Source organism: Bombina bombina, chromosome 5 (genome assembly GCF_027579735.1).
Source record: "Bombina bombina isolate aBomBom1 chromosome 5, aBomBom1.pri, whole genome shotgun sequence".
NCBI classification, from domain to species: Eukaryota; Metazoa; Chordata; class Amphibia; order Anura; family Bombinatoridae; genus Bombina; species Bombina bombina.
Window position 1 is genome coordinate 907,517,040 of NC_069503.1, and position 22,782 is coordinate 907,539,821.

At 40.9% G+C, this 22,782-nt stretch overlaps 1 protein-coding gene across 1 annotated transcript in view; it reads left to right on the forward strand.

The window, feature by feature from the left end:
- RAB2A (RAB2A, member RAS oncogene family) overlaps positions 1-22,782 on the forward strand; it is a 424,400-nt gene that overhangs the window by 83,773 nt on the left and 317,845 nt on the right. Inside the window, exon 2 of the mRNA XM_053715067.1 lies at positions 2,618-2,689. Within this exon, the coding sequence (XP_053571042.1) occupies positions 2,618-2,689 (72 nt within the window). The remainder of the gene's footprint in view (positions 1-2,617; positions 2,690-22,782) is intronic.

Genomic DNA, 22,782 nt, shown 5'->3' on the forward strand with positions numbered 1-22,782 from the left:
ATATGGACAGCTTTGCTGTGTGCTCTCTTTGCCACTTCCTGTAGGGATTGAGAATATCCCACAAGTAAGGATGAATCCGTGGACTGAATACACCTGTAAGAGAAAGTAATTTATCAGGTAAGCATAAATTCAGTTTTTTTATTTCCTTTTTATTTCTAGTCCTGGCAGGTTTAGTTAACCCTGCTGGTTAGTGGTTAGGAATAATAAACCTCTTCCCTGACTGAGTCATGGGCATAGGAGGTAGTGGTGACCCATGTTTGTGACAACCTAATTTTATGAGTAATAAATGCAGAAATCCGGGTAATTCCACGGGTTTCACAATCTTTTTCTTGCAACTCTAGGTAATGAAAGAAGATCTTAGAGGGGGCTTACAAGTTAACAGTCAATAGAAGTGTTTTAAAAAAAAAAAAAAAAAAAAAAAAAAAGGCAAATCTTTATTAGAAGTCAAACATACACATAGAGAATAAGATTACAGACAGCAATGGCATGTGTATACAAAGAAAACTTAGCCGATCAAGACTTGGTTGATTAGTAGCTTCAAGTGTCCTGCAAGCATTACAAAGTGTATCTCTAGTTGATAGGGATGGGGTCTAATAGTCAGACCCCTGCCAATGCCAGTCCTTGCGTTTGATTTGCCCTAATTTTTTTTGTCATTTTACATTTCTTAAATATGAACAATAAAAGTTGAACGTTTTGGTTATACACATTCTGTCTTAGAATATAAGTTTGATCTAGTGATAAAGGAAGGGGGGAGGGTGGTGGGGGGTATTGGGTGGGAAGGGAAGTAGGGGAGGGGTCAGTTATGAGGTAGGGGGAGAGGAGACGTATATGGTGGGTATTGCAAGCCATTCGTGCGACAGTATGCTGAGCTATCAACCCTTAGAGTTACCCTCCCATGCTATCAGCATGAGTTTGTGAATGTCAGGTTGTCCTATTTTAAGGTAGTGAAATCTTTCGAGTTGAAGCTGCAAAGAGACTGTTGCCCTCCATTCTCTGAGGCTGGGGATTGAGTCGGTTTTCCATTTCTGGGGGATCAAAGCTTTAGCCCCATTTAACATGACCATGAGAAGTGCTTTAACGTGTGCTAGTATGTCTTGGAAGGTCATGGTAGATTAATGTCATGGGGTTTGGATGGATTGTCGTATCTAGTTTTTGGTTAATCTCCTCAAAGACCCCCTTCCAGAATCCTCCTAGCTTAGGGCAGTCCCACCATATGTGTATCATAGTGCCCTTTTGGCCGCAGCCCCTCCAGCACCTATCCGACAAATTGGGGTATATTTTTTTGATTCTTTGGGGGGTCAAATACCATCTACTCAGGTATTTGTATTGTGTTTCTTGGGTTTTAGCTGATATTGAGCACTTTTTGGTGGCCTCGAAGATCTTGGCCCACTCCTCAGGTTCTAGGTCGATCCCTAGTTTGTTGTGCCAGCTCCGCACATACGAGGAAAGATTTTTAATACCATCATTTTGGAGCATATTGTATAAAATTGAGATGAGGTGTTTTGGTGGGTTGTTTTGTGTGCAGTCTCGAATGGTGTGAGGGATCTGAGGAGTGAAGGTCTATGTGTAGCAATAAAGTGATACAGTTGGGCACAATGGTGTCAGAGTCCCAATCCTCTAGGTCTTTTTGGGTTTTGAGGGTATTTTGGTTCAAGGCATTGTATATGGCTAGTGTATTTAAAGGTAAAGTATTTTTTGTTGCCTGTGCGGATGTGTGAATGCTCAGGGATGGGTTGTTACGTACTGATATCAAGGGTGAAGTAGGAGTTGAAATGCTGCTCTGTGTTGCAGCAATGCCATCCCACGTAGCCAGAGTCTTTCAGTAATGGGTATAGTGGTATTTGAGGTGGTCAGAGTCTCTGTAGGACCCACAACAGGGAAACCACATTATTGCATTTAAGGATATCAGAGTCCAGTCCTATCCAAGCCTTATGAGTCAAGTTTTGGCTCCATTCAACAGCTCTCTGTAGCGCTATGGCCTGTCTATAAAGGTGTCTTGTATACTGTATTCTTAGTCAATAGAGGATTTAAACTTTAGTAAAAATGTTTGATTATTAATCATTTTATTTTGCAATTTGACAGACTATCTCCAGGAAAGGGAATTTGGCGACAAACCTAAATTACTTTAAATTAGAGGTACTGTCCCAACCTAAGATAACTTATAATTAAGGTGGAATAACTATATGGTCTTTTGTGAACAATGGCCTTAATTTTTTTTAAAGAAATAATATTGTGGACAAGATAAATCCATGTGCTTTTGATACTAGAAAACCATGAACCCCCAGGCATTCTAAATAAAAAGTGTGTGTGTATGTATATGTATGTATATGTGTATATATGTGTGTATATATATATATATATATATATATATCTATATATATATCTATATATATATCTATATATATATCTATATATATATCTATATATATATATATATATCTATATATATATCTATATATATATCTATATATATATATATATATATATATCTATATATATATATATATATATATATATATATATATATATATATATATATATATCTATATCTATATAAGAACTAATTTTCAGTAAAAAATATTTTAATTTTAGTAAATGTATGTGTTTTGTTTTTTAGGTGTTGGGAAATCCTGCCTTTTGTTACAGTTTACAGACAAACGGTTTCAGCCAGTGCATGATTTGACGATTGGTAAGTTAAATTGCATATCACAATATAGTCTGCATTAAATAACACATTGCATTGAATATTTTTTTTTTTTTTTTTTTTTTTTTTAATCTGCTTTAACCCCTTAGTGACCAGACCACTTTTCAATTTGTTGACCATCTGGGACCAAGGCTATTTTTGCATTTCTGCGATGTTTGTATTTAACTGTAATTTTCCTCTTACTCATTTACTGTACCCACACATATTATATACTGTTTTTCTCGCCATTAAATGGACTTTCTAAAGATACCATTTTTTTCATCATATCTTATAATTTACTATAAAAAAAAATATAAAATATGAGGAAAAAATGAAAAAAAATGCACTTTTTCTAACTTTGAGCCCCAAAATCTCTTACACATCTACAACCACCATAAAATACCAATGCTAAACAGTTTCTAAATTTTGTCCTGAGTTTATAAATACCCAATGTTTACATGTTCTTTGCTTTTTTTGCAAGTTATAGGGCAATAAGTACAAGTAGCACTTTGCTATTTCAAAACCATGTTTTTTCAAAATTGGCGATAGTTACATTGTAACACCAATATCTGTCATGAATCCCTGAATAACCCTTCAAATGTATATATTTTTTAAAAGAAGACAACCTAAGGTATTAAACTTGGGGTATTTTGACTTTTTTCATGCAACCATTTTACCACCAATCTATGCCAAAGTTTGGGGGGGAAAAAAAAATAATTTGATTTTTTGACAAAATAGCAATTTAAGAATACATTTACTGATAATATTAAGGGTTACTGCCAAATAACACCCTCATATGTCTTCAGCAGCATCTCCTGGGTACAGTGATACCACCCATGTATAGGTGTGTCGGGTTCTCGGGGGGCTAAAAGCTCTTATTTTTAGGGAGCGCATTCCAGTTTTTCAACTTGGAATTTTCACATCGGTCATCATGCACCCATGTCCTATTTGGGACATTTCTGAAGCTGGTCAATGGAATTTACCCCCATCAAACCATATATTTTTGAAAAGTAGACACCCTAGGGTATTTCAAATGCTTGTATTTTAACACTTTCCATGCACTAATTCAACCACCAGTCTTTGTCAAACTTTTGGGTAGTCATTATTTTGTGTTATTTTTCACACACATTGTACTTTAGGCATGGATTCTCAGTTCCTGTTATGTGTTACTGCCAAAAAAAACCTCAATATGTGTTCAACAACATCTCCTGAGTACAGTGATACCACCCATGTATAGGTGTGTCGGGTTCTCTGGGGGCTAAAAGGCCTTAATTTTAGGAAGCGCATTCCAGTTTTTCAACTTGGAATTTTCACATCGGTCATCATGCACCCATGTCCTATTTGGGACATTTCTGAAGCTGGTCAATGGAATTTACCCCCATCAAACCATATATTTTTGAAAAGTAGACACCCTAGGGTATTTCAAATGCTGGTATTTTCACACTTTCCATGAACTTATTTAACCACCAGTCTTTGTCAAACTTTTGGGTAGTCATTTTTTTGTGTTATTTTTCACACACATTGTACTTTAGGCATGGATTCTCAGTTCCTGTTATGTGTTTACTGCCAAAAAACACCTCAATATGTGTTCAACAACATCTCCTGAGTACAGTGATACCACCCATGTATAGGTGTGTTGGGTTCTCTGGGGGCTAGAAGGCCTTATTTTTAGGAAGCGCATTCCATTTTTTACACTTCCCATTTTCACATCCCATGCACCCATGTTCTATTTAAGACATTTCTGAAGCCGGCCAATGTAATTTACCCCCATAAAACCATATATTTTTGAAAAGTAGACATCCTAGGGTATTTCAAATGCAGGTGTTTTAACACTTTCCATACACTAATTCAACCACTAGTCTTTGTCAAACTATTGGGCATTCATTTCTTTGTGTTATTTTTCACATACATTGTACTTTAGACATGGATTCACAGCTCCTGTTATGTGTTACTACCAAAGAAGACACCAATATGTGGTCACCAACATCTCCTGAGTTCAGTGATACCACCTATGCATAGGTTTGGTGGCTTGTTTGGGCGGTGCAATGCCAAATGTCTGACATGTGTTTGTGATTTTTTTTCACATTTAACATATTTTCTTTGCCTATCGTCTTTTTTTGGGGGTCTTTTAACATACCCCAATTTATTTGTTTTCCATAAATGTGATTATATTTAAAAAGTTGACCCCCCAAGGTATTATACATGGAGTGGTTTGATGACTTTGATGCAACCATTTTAGCCCAAAAAAATGGAGAAAGTATATGGTGGTAATTTTTCAATTTTCATTGTTACAGACACATTGCTTTTTTACTATGATTTAGGAGAGACTGTTGTAAGTTATTGCAAAAGAATACTTTAGGTTGTTTTCTGCAAGGCACCCTGAGTACACCTATGCCCCCCATGCATAGGTTTGCCAGGATTTTGGGAAGGTTATGTTACATGATTTTAGTTATTAAAAATGAGAGTATTTCTTCTGATAGGCCTATCTTTAGTTTGGGGCCTATCACATACCCCACTTTTATTTATTGCATTCAAAGTGTATATTTTTTAAATGTTGACACCCCAAGGTATTGTATATGGTGTGCTTTGATGCCTTTGAAGCAACCGTTTTAGCCCAAAAAATTGGAGAAAGTATATGGTGGTAATTTTTCAATTTTCATTGTTACAGACACATTGCTTTTTTACTATGATTTAGGAGAGACTGTTGTAAGTTATTGCAAAAGAATACTTCAGGTTGTTTTCTGCAAGGCACCCTGAGTACACCTATGCCCCCCATGCATAGGTTTGCCAGGATTTTGGGAAGGTTATGTTACAATTTTATGACTTGTGATTTTAGTTATTAAAAATGAGAGTATTTCTTCTGATAGGCCTATCTTTAGTTTGGGGCCTATCGCATACCCCACTTTTATTTATTGCATTCAAAGTGTATATTTTTTAAATGTTGACACCCCAAGGTATTGTATATGGTGTGCTTTGATGCCTTTGAAGCAACCGTTTTAGCCCAAAAAATTGGAGAAAGTATATGGTGGTAATTTTTCAATTTTCATTTTTACAGACACATTGCTTTTTGACTATGATTTAGGAGAGATTGTTGTAAGTTATTGCAAAATAATACTTCAGGTTGTTTTCTGCAAGGCACCCTGAGTACACTTATGCCCCCCATGCATAGGTTTGCCAGGATTTTGGGAAGGTTATGTTACAATTTTATGACTTGTGATTTTAGTTATTAAAAATGAGAGTATTTCTTCTGATAGGCCTATCTTTAGTTTGGGGCCTATCGCATACCCCACTTTTATTTATTGCATTCAAAGTGTATATTTTTTAAATGTTGACACCCCAAGGTATTGTATATGGTGTGCTTTGATGCCTTTGAAGCAACCGTTTTAGCCCAAAAAATTGGAGAAAGTGTATGGTGGTAATTTTTCAATTTTCATTTTTACAGACACATTGCTTTTTGACTATAATTTAGGAGAGACTGTTGTAAGTTATTACAAAAACATACTTCAGGTTGTTTTCTGCAAGGCACCCTGAGAACACCTATGTCCCCCATGCATAGGTTTGACAGGGGTTTTGGTTAAAAAAAAAACAGGCCCAATTTTAGAAAAAAATAGAGTAGTGAAATGTAAAAATCTGGCACAGTAAAAGTAAAAAAAACAAAAAAACATCTAACTATAAACATAACCAAAAAAAATATATATATATGTAACAGCAAATGTATTTATTTTATTTAAAAATTGACCATTGTATGGTACCGCTTGAAGCAGTCCCCAATGCAGAGTGCAGGCTGTCCAGGGCAATCAGGACAGTAATATATGGTGTCCCTTCTCTTCCCCCTCTTGGTACAGACTCTGCATTTTTTTTGTGGTTTCTGCTTTGTGGCATTAGGGGGGATTTTAAAAATAAAATGGGTAGCCCCAACTCTGCTCTCTCCCATCACCGCCCGGGGAGCAGGTGCATCATGGTACAAAATCCCCGTAATAATCTGGAGCTGAAACTGTAAAAAAGTCTTTTTAACTCTGGGGTTTGCTTTTTTGAACAACAAAAAAGCGTTGTGGGTTGCAATCTGCATTAGGTAAATTGCAACCTTTTTGTACCAGGCCCTTGTCTTCCGCATAATTAGATAGGGCTGCAGCAGCTGATCAGCCAGATCAACCCCACCCATATGCCGGTTATAAGACTTGATGCACACTGGCTTCCTTATGATCTCAGCTCTGCCACGTACAGAAACCGCCACCGTCCTCTCTGTGTGGATGGTGGTAAGAAGGTATACATCCTTCTTGTCTCTGTACTTCAGTGCCAACAGCTCCTCTTGGCGCAGAGCTGAGGTCTCCCCCCTTCGTAGCCGGGTGCGTACAAGCTGTCCTGGGAAACCTGCGCGGTTCTTTTTAATTGTACCGCAAGCTACTGTATCAAAGCAATACAGTAGCTTGAACAAAAGGACACTTGTATAAAAATTGTCTAAGTACAAGTGATACCCTTTGTTCATTAGGGGTAATATCAGGTCCCAGACAATCTTGCCAGTGGTTCCCATATGTTCTGGGCAACCTGGAGGGTCAAGGTGGCTATCCTTTCCCTCATACACCCGGAAGTCCTGAGTATACCCAGTCTCGCTGTCACAGAGCTTATACACCTTTACCCCATATCTGGAGCGTTTGGAAGGAATATACTGCTTGAATCCCAGCCTTCCCTTATACTTCATTAGGGATTCATCAACGCATATATTCCTTCCAGGTGTATAAGCCTCTGCAAACCTGGTAGAAAAGTGGGTTATCAGGGGGCGGATTTTATACAGCCTGTCAAATTGGGGATGCTCCCTAGGGGGGCACAGGCTGTTGTCGCTGAAGTGCATGAAATGCAGAATCATTTCATACCTCTTCCTCGACATAGTCTGGGAGAAAATGGGGGTAGAGCAGATGGGGCTAGTACTCCAGTAGGAGCGAATGGAGGGTTTCTTTATGATGCCCATCAGCATAGTCAATGCCCAGAATTTTTTGAATTCTGGCACATTGATGGGGGCCCATTGCTGCTTTGCCAAATATGTTCCAGGCTTTGCAGCACGGAACTGATGGGCATATAAATTAGTTTGGGCGACAATGTTCCCCAATATATCATCGCCCAGAAACACTTCCAGAAACTGCTGGGGGCTAAAACCTGCCACATCTATATTTATGCCAGCATTTGCTGTGAAGGGTGGGATATCTGGCCTCTGGAGATGAGGCGTTACCCACTCTTCAGCAGCAATGGCAGCAACACGCCTCCTTCTGGCAGGGGGGCTGGCAGGGGGGCTAGCAGCCACAGATACATCACTATCAGTTGAGACTGCATGTAGTGATGTATCTGAGCATATGGCAGGGTCAAAATTGGGGTCTGAGTCAGAAATAGAGGCATCTGACTCTGACGCAAGGATGGCATACGCCTCCTCAGCACTATATCTTTTCTGTGACATTTTTGTATCACAGAAAACAATTACTAAAAAAAATTAAATTAACTAAATTAATTAACTAAATTAACTAGCAAAAAAGTACAGCTATGCTACTGCCAGTGATTTATAGCGATCACTGGCAAGCTAGAGGTTAATGGCTCTGAAAATTAAATTAAATTAACTAAATTAATTAACTAAATTAACTAGCAAAAAAGTGCACCTTTGCTACTGCCAGTGATATATAGCGATCACTGGCAAGCTAGGGGTTAATGGCTCTGAAAATTAAATTAAATTAACTAAATGTTTCTGAAAAGAGCCTTTGGGTTTTTAAAAAATTACAACAACAAAATTAACCCCTAAAAAAATGCACAGACAGCAAAATGCAGCAAAAAAAAAAGTGCACCTTTGCTACTGCCAGTGATATATAGCGATCACTGGCAAGCTAGGGGTTAATGGCTCTGAAAATTAAATTAAATTAACTAAATGTTTCTGAAAAGAGCCTTTGGGTTTTTAAAAAATTACAACAACAAAATTAACCCCTAAAAAAATGCACAGACAGCAAAATGCAGCAAAAAAAAAAGTGCACCTTTGCTACTGCCAGTGATATATAGCGATCACTGGCAAGCTAAGGGTGAATGGCTCTGAAAATTAAATTAAATTAACTAAATGTTTCTGAAAAGAGCCTTTGGGTTTTTAAAAAATTACAACAACAAAATTAACCCCTAAAAAAATGCACAGACAGCAAAATGCAGCAAAAAAAAAGTGCACCTTTGCTACTGCCAGTGATATATAGCGATCACTGGCAAGCTAGGGGTTAATGGCTCTGAAAATTAAATTAAATTAACTAAATGTTTCTGAAAAGAGCCTTTGGGTTTTTTTAAAAATTACAACAACAAAATTAACCCCTAAAAAAACACACAGACAGCAAAATGCAGCAAAAAAAAAGTGCACCTATGTTACTGCCAGTGATATATAGTGATCACTGGCAAGCTAGGGGTTAATGGCTCTGAAAAGAGCCTTTGGTTCTATATTTTTTAACAAATAAAAGAAATAAATCTCTCTCTCTGCTAAATACAGGTCTCTCTCTCTCTCCAACAAAATGGCAAGTGAGGAGAGGGAGGGAGATCCACACTGATCATAGTCAATATTTACAAATATTGACATGATCAGACAAATGGGGTATTTTATTATTATTTTTTTTTTTAGGGTGGGAGGCTCAGATTGGGTGACCCTAGCTTGCCCCTATGATGATGCAGGCTAGGGACACCCCCAGAGGCCCCATGATGCACTGGGCATCGCCATCTTGGATGCCTAGTGAAGGGGGAGGGGGGGGGGCTATTTAGGGCTTTTTTTTTTTTTATTCGTTTTTTTTTTTTTTATTATTTTTATTTTAATTTATAACTAACTAAGTGCCTCGACCCACCGAGGCACTTAGCAAACAAGCAGAGCATCGGAAGCGTGTCCGATCGCTTCCGATGCTCTGAAACACTGCCGGGCTCCACGTGGAGCGAAACCGGAAGTGATCACTCGTGGGGGAGTGATCAATCCGGTCCCGGCACTCGGGAACAGTATTGCAGGATGCCTAGACCTCAAGGCAAGCCTGCAATACTGTTAGAGCAGCTGGAAGCGATTTCGATCGCTTCCAGTGCTCTGTTAAACCGACGACGTATGCCATACGTCCTCGGTCGTTAAGTGCTTTTTTTTTGTCGGTCGTTAAGGGGTTAAAGGGATAGTCTAGTCAAAATTAAACTTTCATGATTAAGATAGGGCATGCTATTTGAAACAACTTTCCAATTTACTTTTATCATCAGATTTGCTTGTTTTCTTTGTTGAAAGCTAAACCTAGATTCTCATATGCTAATTTCCAAGTCCTTGAAGGTTGCCTCTGCACTTAGACTGTTTTTCACAGCCATACAGCACTAGTTCATGTGTACAATGTTACCATAGATAACATTGTGCTCACACCTGTGGAGTTTTTTGAGTCAGCACTCATTGGCTAAAAGTGTCAAAAGAACAGAAATAAGGGGATGGTTTGCAGATGCTTAGATACAAGGTAATCACAGATGTAAAAAAGTAAATGTGTTGGTTATGCAAATGTGGGGAATTGGTAATAAAGGGATTGTCTCTTTTTAAACAATACAAATTCTAGGGAAGACTGTCCCTTAAAGATATATATATATATATATATATATCTTAGAAGTGTGTAGTTTCAAAAGTGATCTTGTGACATGGTAACATGCTCAAAACAATTTTATTTTGTTTTCTCTGCAATATTTTTTCATATTGGGTTTACGAATTCCTCTTTTCAAAACCCAAGTTGCTATTATGAATTTTTTTCTTCACTCCAATGTACCATACTAATTATTAAAATATATTAAAAAAAATTCCATTTGATGGCTATCATGTTAGTTCAAATCTTTCCTTACAAAAATAGAAATTATATAAAATCAGCTCTTTTAAATGTGGGCTTTTAATTTATGGATTTACAAAAAGTTATATTTGTAAAACGGATTAACTTGATCAATTTAAAATTGTTGTTTGTTCAATCGAAGCAAATAACTTTGCTCATATTTTTTTCAGAAAAATGAGACAGGTGACCAAATTCAAAGCAGACTTAAAATACTTTCTCTTGTTAAGTGTACCCAGTCCACGGATCATCCATTACTTGTGGGATATTCTCCTTCCCAACAGGAAGTTGCAAGAGGATCACCCACAGCAGAGCTGCTATATAGCTCCTCCCCTAACTGTCATACCCAGTCATTCTCTTGCAAGCCTCAACCAAGATGGAGGTCGTAAGAGGAGTGTGGTGTTTTATACTTAGTTTATTCTTCAGTCAAAAGTTTGTTATTTTTAAATGGTGCCGGAGTGTACTGTTTATCTCAGGCAGTATTTAGAAGAAGAATCTGCCTGCGTTTTCTATGATCTTAGCAGAAGTAACTAAGATCCATGGCTGTTCTCACATATTCTGAGGAGTGAGGTAACTTCAGAGAGGGAATGGCGTGCAGGTTTTCCTGCAATAAGGTATGTGCAGTTAATATTTTTCTAGGGATGGAATTTGCTAGAAAATGCTGCTGATACCGAACTAATGTAAGTAAAGCCTTAAATGCAGTTATAGCGACTGGTATCAGGCTTATTAATAGAGATACATACTCTTATAAAAATGTAATATAAAACGTTTGCTGGCATGTTTAATCGTTTTTATATGTATTTGGTGATAAAACTTATTGGGGCCTAGTTTTTTTTCCACATGGCTGGCTTGAATTTTGCCTAGTAAGTTTCCTTAGGCTTTCCACTGTTGTAATATGAGTGGGAGGGGCCTTTTGTAGTGCTTTTCTGTGCAGCTAAAAATACTGACAGACATTCAGCTTCCCTCTGCATGATCCAGGACATCTCTGGAGGGCTCAAAAGGCTTCAAAGTCGTTTTTGAGGGAGGTAAAAAGCCACAGTAGAGCTGTGGCAGTTGTTGTGACTGTTTGAAGAAAAAAAAAAAAAAAAGTTTTTGTCTTTTTATTATTCAGTTTTGGGTATTAAGGGGTTAATCATCCATTTGCAAGTGGGTGCAATGCTCTGCTAACTTGTTACATACACTGTAAAAATGTTGTTACTGTAACTGCCTTTTTTCACTGTTATTTCAAATTTTGACAATTTGTGTTTCTTAAAGGTGCAGTAACGTTTTTTTATATTGCTTGTAAACTTGTTTAAAGTGTTTTCCAAGCTTGCTAGTCTCATTGCTAGTCTGTTTAAACATGTCTGACACAGAGGAAACTACTTGTTCATTATGTTTGAAAGCCATGGTGGAGCCCCATAGGAGAATGTGTACTAAATGTATTGATTTCACCTTAAACAGTAAAGATCAGTCTTTAACTATAAAAGAAATATCACCAGAAGATTCTGACGAGGGGGAAGTTATGCCGACTAACTCTCCCCACGTGTCAGACCCTTCACTTCCCGCTCAGGGGATGCACGCTAATATGGCGCCAATTACATCAGGGACGCCCATAGCGATTACCTTGCAGGACATGGCTGCAATCATGAATAATACCCTGTCAGAGGTATTATCCAGGTTGCCTGAATTAAGAGGCAAGCAAGATTGCTCTGGGGTTAGGAGAAATACAGAGCGCGCAGATGCTGTAAGGGCCATGTCTGATACTGCGTCACAATATGCAGATCATGAGGACGGAGAGCTTCACTCTGTGGGTGACATCTCTGATTCGGGGAAACCTGATTCAGAGATTTCTAATTTTAAATTTAAGCTTGAGAACCTCTGTGTGTTGCTTGGGGAGGTATTAGCTGCTCTGAATGACTGTAACACAGTTGCAGTACCAGAGAAATTGTGTAGGCTGGATAAATACTATGCGGTACCGGTGTGTACTGATGTTTTTCCTATACCTAAAAGGCTTACAGAAATTATTAGCAAGGAGTGGGATAGACCGGGGGTGCCTTTTTCCCCACCTCCTATATTTAGAAAAATGTTTCCAATAGACGCCACTACACGGGACTTATGGCAGACGGTCCCTAAGGTGGAGGGAGCAGTTTCTACTTTAGCAAAGCGTACTACTATCCCGGTTGAGGACAGTTGTGCTTTTCTCTTGTTAAGTGTGTTCAGTCCACGGGTCATCCATTACTTATGGGATATATTCTCCTCCCCAACAGGAAGTTGCAAGAGGATCACCCAAGCAGAGCTGCTATATAGCTCCTCCTCTCACATGTCATATCCAGTCATTCTCTTGCAACCCTCAACAAAGAAGGAGGTCGCGGGAGGAGTTGGAGTTTTTACTTAATTATTCTTCAATCAAAAGTTTGTTATTTTAAATGGCACCGGAGTGTGCTGTTTTTTCTATCTCAGGCAGTATTTGGAAGAAGAAACTGCCTGCGTTTTCTATGATCTTAGCAGGCGTAACTAAGATCCACTGGCTGTTCTCGACATTCTGAGGAGTGGGGTAACTTCAGAACATGGGAATAGCATGCGGGGTCCACCGCAAATGAGGTATGTGCAGTACAATATTTTCTGGGAATGGAATTGACTAAGAAAATACTGCTGTTACCCGTATGATGTAAGTACAGCCTTGAATGCAGTAGTAGTGACTGGTATCAGGCTGATAAATGTATGCACAGTAGAGTTATTTTCTAGGGACTAGAATTTGACTGTGAAAATACTGTTAATACTGAAATAATGCTTATGCCTTATCTGCAGTGGTAGCGACTGGTTGCAGGCTTAGTAATAACTTTGCATGACATTTAAAGAAGTTTATTTTCAAAACGTTTACTGGCATGTTATTCATTTTGAGGTACTTTGGTGATATCCTTTGGGCATGAATTTTTTTCCACATGGCTAACGTATATTTCTGCATAGAAACCGTTAGATCAGGTCTCCCACTGTTGTAAATGAGCGGGAGGGGCCTCTTTTTTTAGCGCCTTGTTGCGCAGTTAAAATTCTAGCACAGTCTTCCTCCTTGATCCAGGACGTCTCTAGAGAGCTCAGGGGTCTTCAAAATTCGTTTTTTGAGGGAGCTAATCAGTCACAGCAGACCTGTGACAGTGTGTTAGACTGTGATAAAAACGTTTTATATTAATTTGATATCCGTTTTTTTTGGGTACTGAGGGGTTAATCATCCGGTTGCTAATGGGTGCAATCCTCTGCTAATTAATACATTTAAAGAATTGTTGACTATAACTGAATTATTCTCTAGTTACTCAACTGTTTTTAAAAAGCGCTGCAGTGTTTTTTATATTGCTTGCAAACTTATTGAAAGTATTTTCCAAGCTTGCTAGCTTTATTGCTAGTCTGTTTAAACATGTCTGATACAGAGGAATCGGCTTGTTCAGTATGTTTAAAAGCCGTTGTGGAGCCCAATAGAAATATGTGTACCAATTGTATTGATGTTACTCTGAAAAATCAATCTGTACCGCTTAAAAAATTATCACCAGACAACGAGGGGGCAGTTATGCCGTCTAACTCTCCTCACGTGTCAGTACCTTCGTCTACCGCTCGGGAGGTGCGTGAGATTGAGGCGCCAAGTACATCAAGGCCCTTACAAATCACTTTACATGATATGGCTAATGTTATGAAAGAAGTATTATACAATATGCCAGAGTTAAGAGGCAAGCGCGACAGTTCTGGGTTAAGGACAGAGCGCGCGGATGACACGAGCCATGTCTGATCTCTGATGAAGCGCATGTGAGCATGCGGGAAACGCGTCAGATCCAACCCTGCACACTGTGACTGTGTATCTCACTTAACTGTTCATTAAAATAACCACTTTGGAACCAGAGTTTGCAGTACCTTGTTTTTCTTCTTCCTAATACATGTCTGATACTGTGTCACAATTTGCAGAACATGAGGACGGAGAGCTTCATTCTGTGGGTGACGGTTCTGATTCGGGGAGACCGGATTCAGAAATTTTAAATTTAAGCTTGAGAACCTCCGCGTGTTGCTAGGGGAGGTGTTAGCGGCTCTGAATGATTGTGACACGGTGGCAATCCCAGAGAAATTATGTAGGCTGGATAAATACTACGCGGTGCCGGTGTGTACTGACGTTTTTCCTATACCAAAGTGGCTTACAGAGATTATTAGTAAGGAGTGGGATAGACCCGGTTTGCCCTTTTCCCCTCCTCCGATATTTAGAAAAATGTTCCCTATAGACGCCACCACACGAGACTTATGGCAGACGGTCCCTAAGGTGGAGGGAGCAGTTTCTACTTTAGCCAAGCGTACCACTATCCCGGTGGAGGATAGCTGTGCTTTCTCAGATCCAATGGATAAAAAATTAGAGGGTTATCTTAAGAAGATGTTTATTCAACAAGGTTTTATATTACAGCCTCTTGCATGCATTGCGCCTGTCACTGCTGCAGCGGCATTCTGGTTTGAGTCTCTGGAAGAGGCGATTCGCACAGCACCATTGGATGAGTTTCTGAGCAAGATTAGAACCCTTAAGCTGGCTAATGCGTTTGTTTCGGATGCCGTAGTGCATTTAACCAAACTTACTGCTAAAAATTCCGGATTTGCCATACAGGCGCGCAGAGCGCTTTGGCTTAAATCCTGGTCAGCAGATGTAACTTCTAAGTCTAAATTACTAAACATTCCTTTCAAAGGGCAGACCTTATTCGGGCCCGGCTTGAAGGAAATTATTGCTGACATTACTGGAGGTAAGGGCCACACCCTTCCTCAGAACAGGGCCAAATCGAAGGCCAAACAGTCCAATTTTTGTGCCTTTCGTAATTTCAAAGCAGGAGCAGCATCAACTTCCTCCGCTCCAAAACAGGAAGGAACTACTGCTCGTTACAGACAGGGTTGGAAAGGCAACCAGTCATGGAACAAGGGCAAGCAGGCCAGAAAGCCTACTTCCGCCCCTAAGACAGCATGAAGTCAGGGCCCCCTTTCCGGAGACGGATCTAGTGGGGGGCAGACTCTCTCTTCGCCCAGGCTTGGGCAAGAGATGTACAGGATCCCTGGACGCTGGAGATTATATCTCGGGGATACCTTCTGGATTTCAAGACTTCTCCTCCACAAGGGAGGTTTCATCTGTCAAGGTTATCAAGAAACCTAGTAAAGAAAGAGGCATTTCTACAATGTGTACAAGACCTCTTAGTGATGGGAGTGATCCACCCAGTTCCACGGACGGAACAGGGGCAAGGGTTTTATTCAAATCTGTGGTTCCCAAGAAAGAGGGAACCTTCAGACCAATCTTAGATTTAAAAATCTTAAACAAATTCCTAAGGGTTCCATCGTTCAAGATTGGAAACCATTCGGTCCATCCTACCCATGATCCAAGAGGGTCAATATATGACCACAGTGGATTTAAAGGATGCCTACCTTCACATACCGATTCACAAAGATCATTATCGGTACCTAACGTTTGCCTTTCTAGACAGGCATTACCAGTTTGTAGCGCTTCCCTTCGGGTTGGCTACGGCCCGAGAATTTTTACAAAGATTCTGGGCTCTCTTCTCTGTATGCAAAGTCTCATACAGAGATAGTTCTAGCATTTCTGAGGTCGCATGGGTGGAAAGTGAACGTGGAAAAGAGTTCTGTTACCACTCACAAGGGTTCCCTTCCTAGGGACTCTTATAGATTCTGTAGAGATGAAGATTTACCTGACGGAGTCCAGGCTATCAAAACTTCTCAATGCTTGCCGTGTCCTTCACTCCATTCCAAGCCCATCAGTAGCTTAGTGCATGGAAGTGATCGGCTTAATGGTCGCGGCGATGGACATAGTGCCATTTGCGCACCTACATCTCAGACCGCTGCAACTATGCATGCTAAGTCAATGGAACGGGGATTACTCAGATCTGTCCCCTTTGCTAAATCTGGACCAGGAGACCAGAGATTCTCTTCTCTGGTGGTTATCACGGGTTCATCTGTCCAAAGGAATGTCCTTTCGCAGACCAGATTGGACGATTGTAACAGATGCCAGCCTACTAGGCTGGGGAGCAGTCTGGAACTCCCTGAAGGCTCAGGTATCGTGGACTCAGGAGGAGAAACTCCTCCCAATAAACATTCTGGAATTAAGGGCAATATTCAATGCTCTTCTAGCTTGGCCTCAGTTGGCAACACTGAGGTTCATCAGATTTCAGTCGGACAACATCACGACTCTGGCTTACATCAATCATCAAGGGGGAACCAGGAGTTCCCTAGCGATGTTGGAAGTCTCGAAGATAATTCGCTGGGCAGAGTCTCACTCTTGCCACCTGTCAGCGATCTACATCCCAGGCGTGGAGAACTGGGAGGCGGATTTTTTAAGTCGCCAGACTTTTCATCCGGGTGAGTGGGAACTTCACCCGGAGGTATTTGCCAAACTAATTCTTCGTTGGGGCAAACCGGATCTGGATCTCATGGCATCTCGCCAGAATGCCAAGCTTCCTTGTTACGGATCCAGGTCCAGGGACCCGGGAGCGGTGCTGGTAGATGCACTAGCCGCCCCTTGGGTTTTCAACATAGCTTATGTGTTTCCACCTTTTCCGTTGCTTCCTCGACTGATTGCCAGGTTCAAACAGGAGAGAGCATCGGTGATTCTGATAGCGCCTGCGTGGCCACGCAGGACCTGGTATGCAGACCTAGTGGACATGTCGTCCTGTCCACCATGGTCTCTACCCCTGAGGCAGGACCTTCTAATTCAGGGTCCTTTCAACCATCCAAACCTAATTTCTCTGAGACTGACTGCTTGGAAATTGAATGCTTGATTCTATCAAAGCGTGGGTTTTCGGATTCGGTTATTGATACATTAATACAGGCTCGGAAACCTGTTACCAGAAAAATTTACCACAAGATATGGCGTAAATATTTATATTGGTGTGAATCCAAGAGTTACTCATGGAGTAAGGTTAGGATTCCTAGGATATTGTCTTTTCTACAAGAGGGTTTAGAAAAGGGCTTATCTGCTAGTTCGTTAAAGGGACAGATTTCTGCTCTGTCTATTCTTTTACACAAGCGTCTGGCAGAGAATCCAGACGTCCAGGCTTTTTGTCAGGCTTTGGCTAGGATTAAGCCTGTGTTTAAAGCTGTTGCTCCTCCGTGGAGCTTAAACTTGGTTCTTAAAGTTCTCCAGGGTGTTCCGTTTGAACCCCTTCATTCCATTGATATTAAGCTTTTATCTTGGAAAGTTCTGCTTTTGATGGCTATTTCCTCGGCTCGTAGAGTCTCTAAGTTATCTGCCTTACATTGTGATTCTCCTTATCTGATCTTTCATTCAGACAAGGTAGTCCTGCGTACTAAACCTGGGTTTTTACCTAAGGTTGTTTCTAACAAGAATATCAATCAAGAGATTGTTGTTCCATCCTTATGTCCTAATCCTTCTTCAAAGAAGGAACGTCTCTTGCATAACCTAGACGTGGTCCGTGCTGTTCTACTTACAGGCAACTAAAGATTTTCGACAAACTTCTTCTCTGTTTTTCGTTTACTCTGGACAGAGGAGAGGTCAAAAGGCTTCGGCTACCTCTCTCTCTTTTTGGCTTCGTAGCATAATACGCTTAGCCTATGAGACTGCTGGACAGCAGCCTCCTGAAAGAATTACAGCTCATTCCACTAGAGCTGTGGCTTCCACCTGGGCCTTTAAGAATGAGGCCTCTGAACAGATTTGCAAGGCTGCAACTTGGTCTTCACTTCATACTTTTTCCAAATTTTACAAATTTGACACTTGCTTCTTCGGAGGCTGTTTTTGGGAGAAAGGTTCTACAGGCAGTGGTTCCTTCTGTTTAATGTTCCTGCCTTGTCCCTCCCATCATCCGTGTACTTTAGCTTTGGTATTGGTATCCCATAAGTAATGGATGACCCGTGGACTGAACACACTTAACAAGAGAAAACATAATTTATGCTTACCTGATAAATTTTATTTCTCTTGTAGTGTGTTCAGTCCACGGCCCGCCCTGTCTATTTGAGGCAGGTTCTAAATTTTAAATTATAACTTCAGTCACCACTGCACCCTATAGTTTCTCCTTTCTCGTCTTGTTTCGGTCGAATGACTGGATATGACATGTGAGAGGAGGAGCTATATAGCAGCTCTGCTTGGGTGATCCTCTTGCAACTTCCTGTTGGGGAGGAGAATATATCCGATAAGTAATGGATGACCCGTGGACTGAACACACTACAAGAGAAATAAATTTATCAGGTAAGCATAAATTATGTTTTTTTCAGATCCAATGGATAAAAAATTGGAGGGTTACCTTAAGAAAATGTTTATTCAACAAGGTTTTATTTTACAGCCCCTTGCATGCATTGCGCCTGTCACGGCCGCGGCGGCATTCTGGTTTGAGGCCATCCATACAGCTCCATTGACTGAAATTATTGACAAGCTTAGAACACTTAAGCTAGCTAACTCATTTGTTTCTGATGCCATTGTTCATTTGACTAAACTAACTGCTAAGAATTCCGGATTCGCCACCCAAGCGCGTAGGGCGCTATTGGCTTAAATCCTTGTCAGCTGACGTGACTTCGAAGTCTAAATAACTCAACATTCCTTTCAAGGGGCAGACCTTATTCGGGCCTGGTTTGAAGGAAATTATTGCTGACATTACTGGAGGTAAGGGTCACACCCTTCCTCAGGACAGGGCCAAAGCAAAGGCCAAACAGTCTAATTTTCGTGCCTTTCGAAATTTCAAGGCAGGTGCAGCATCAACTTCCTCCGCTTCAAAACAAGAGGGAACTTTTGCTCAATCTAAGCAGGCTTGGAAACCTAACCAGTCCTGGAACAAAGGCAAGCAGGCCAGAAAGCCTGCTGCTGCCTCTAAGACAGCATGAAGGAACGGCCCCCTATCCGGCGACGGATCTAATAGGGGGCAGACTTTCTCTCTTCGCCCAGGCGTGGGCGAGAGATGTTCAGGATTCCTGGGCGTTGGAGATCATATCTCAGGGATATCTTCTGGACTTCAAAGCTTCCCCTCCACAAGGGAGATTTCATCTTTCAAGGCTATCTGCAAATCAGATAAAGAAAGAGGCATTCCTACGCTGTGTGCAAGACCTCCTAGTTATGGGAGTGATCCATCCAGTTCCACGGACGGAACAAGGACAGGGTTTTTATTTAAATCTGTTTGTGGTTCCCAAAAAAGAGGGAACCTTCAGACCAATTTTGGATCTAAAGATCTTAAACAAATTCCTCAGAGTTCCATCTTTCAAAATGGAAACTATTCGGACCATCCTACCCATGATCCAAGAAGGTCAGTACATGACCACAGTGGACGTAAAGGATGCCTACCTTCACATACCGTTTCACAAAGATCATCATCGGTTTCTAAGGTTTGCCTTTCTAGACAGGCATTACCAATTTGTAGCTCTTCCCTTCGGGTTGGCTACAGCCCCGAGAATCTTTACAAAGGTTCTGGGCTCACTTCTGGCGGTTCTAAGACCGCGAGGCATAGCGGTGGCTCCGTATCTAGACGACATCCTGATACAGGCGTCAAGCTTTCAAGTTGCCAAGTCTCATACAGAGATAGTTCTGGCATTTCTGAGGTCGCACGGGTGGAAAGTGAACGAGAAAGAGTTCTCTATCCCCACTCACAAGAGTCTCCTTCTTAGGGACTCTCTTATAGATTCTGTAGAAATGAAAATTTACCTGACGGAGTCCAGGTTATCAAAACTTCTAAATGCTTGCCGTGTTCTTCACTCCATTCCACGCCCTTTGGTAGCTCAGTGTATGGAGGTAATCGGCTTAATGGTAGCGGCAATGGACATAGTGCCATTTGCGCGCCTTCATCTCAGACCGCTGCAATTATGCATGCTGAGTCAGTGGAATGGGGATTACACAGATTTGTCCCCTCTGCTAAATCTGGATCAAGAGACCAGAGATTCTCTTCTCTGCTGGTTGTCTCGGGTACACCTGTCCAAGGGTATGACCTTTCGCAGGCCAGATTGCACAATTGTAACAACAGATGCCAGCCTTCTAGGTTGGGGTGCAGTCTGAAATTCCCTGAAGGCACAGGGATCGTGGACTCAGGAGGAGAAACTCCTTCCAATAAATATTCTGGAGTTAAGAGCGATATTCAATGCTCTTCTGGCTTGGCCTCAGTTAGCAACACTGAGGTTCATCAGATTTCAGTCGGACAACATCACGACTGTGGCTTACATCAACCATCAAGGGGGAACCAGGAGTTCCCTAACGATGTTAGAAGTCTCAAAAATAATTCGCTGGGCAGAGTACCACTCTTGCCACCTGTCAGCAATCCATATCCCAGGCGTGGAGAACTGGGAGGCTGATTTTCTAAGTCGTCAGACTTTCCATCCGGGGGAGTGGGAACTCCATCCGGAGGTGTTTGCTCAGTTGATTCATCGTTGGGGCAAACCAGAGTTGGATCTCATGGCGTCTCGCCAGAACGCCAAGCTTCCTTGTTACGGATCCAGGTCCAGGGACCCAGAAGCGACGCTGATAGATGCGCTAGCAGCGCCTTGGTTCTTCAACCTGGCTTATGTGTTTCCACCGTTTCCTCTGCTCCCTCGACTGATTGCCAAAATCAAACAGGAGAGAGCATCAGTGATTCTGATAGCACCTGCGTGGCCACGCATGACTTGGTATGCAGACCTAGTGGACATGTCATCCTTTCCACCATGGACTCTGCCTCTAAGACAGGACCTTCTGATACAAGGTCCTTTCAATCATCCAAATCTAATTTATCTGAGACTGACTGCATGGAGATTGAACGCTTGATTCTATCAAAGCCTGGCTTCTCCGAGTCAGTCATTGATACTTTAATACAGGCACGAAAGCCTGTTACCAGGAAAATCTACCACAAGATATGGAGTCAATATCCTTTATTGGTGTGAATCCAAGACTTACTCATGGAGTAAAGTTAGGATTCCTAGAATATTGTCTTTTGTCAAAGAGGGCTTGGACAAAGGATTATCAACTAGTTCCTTAAAGGGACAGATTTCTGCTCTGTCTATTCTTTTGCACAAGCGTCTGGCAGAGGTTCCAGACGTCCAGGCATTTTGCCAGGCTTTGGTTAGATTTAAGCCTGTGTTTAAACCTGTTGCTCCCCCGTGGAGCTTAAACTTGGTTCTTAAGGTTCTTCAAGGAGTTCCGTTTGAACCCCTTTATTCCATTGATATTAAACTTTTATCTTGGAAAGTTCTGTTTTTGATGGCTATTTCCTCGGCTCGGAGAGTCTCTGAGCTATCTGCCTTACAATGTTATTCTCCCTATATGATTTTTCATGCAGATAAGGTAGTTCTGCGTACCAAACCTGGGTTTTTACCTAAGGTGGTTTCTTGAAGTTTTACTTACAAGCTACTAAGGATTTTCGTCAAACATCTTTCCTGTTTGTCGTTTACTCTGGACAGAGGAGAGGTCAAAAAGCTTCGGCAACCTCTTTCCTTTTGGCTTTGGAGCGTAATAAGCCTAGCCTATGAGACTGCTGGACAGCAGCCCCCTGAAAGGATTACAGCTCATTCTACTAGAGCTGTGGCTTCCACCTGGGCCTTCAAAAATGAGGCCTCTGTTGAACAGATTTGCAAGGCTGCGACTTGGTCTTTGCTTCACACTTTTTCAAAATTTTACAAATTTGATACTTTTGCTTTTTCAGAGGCTGTGTTTGGGGGAGAGGTTCTTCAGGCAGTGGTTCCTTCCACTTAATCCTGCCTTGTCCCTCCCATCATCCGTTTTTGTTAGCTTTGGTATTGGTATCCCACAAGTAATGGATGATCCGTGGACTGGATACACTTAACAAGAGAAAACATAATTTATGCTTACCTGATAAATTTATTTCTCTTGTAGTGTATCCAGTCCACGGCCCGCCCTGTCCTTTTAAGGCGGGTCTAAATTTTAATTAAACTACAGTCACCACTGCACCCTATGGTTTCTCCTTTCTCTGTTTGTTTTCGGTCGAATGACTGGATATGACAGTTAGGGGAGGAGCTATATAGCAGCTCTGCTGTGGGTGATCCTCTTGCAACTTCCTGTTGGGAAGGAGAATATCCCACAAGTAATGGATGATCCGTGGACTGGATACACTACAAGAGAAATAAATTTATCAGGTAAGCATAAATTGTTTTTTCAGATTTTACTATTGGAAGGCATCAGTATATCTGTTAGTTTGTTACATTAGAATCCTCCTTGCATTATTTATGTCCGTGATTTTTTTTTTTTTGGTGTGGCATCTTTAAGAATTGTTCTAGGGACAGGATCTCCTTTGCTACTCTTCATTATAATGTAGTCATTTATGTATGACAAAAACATTAATTCATTATTAAAAT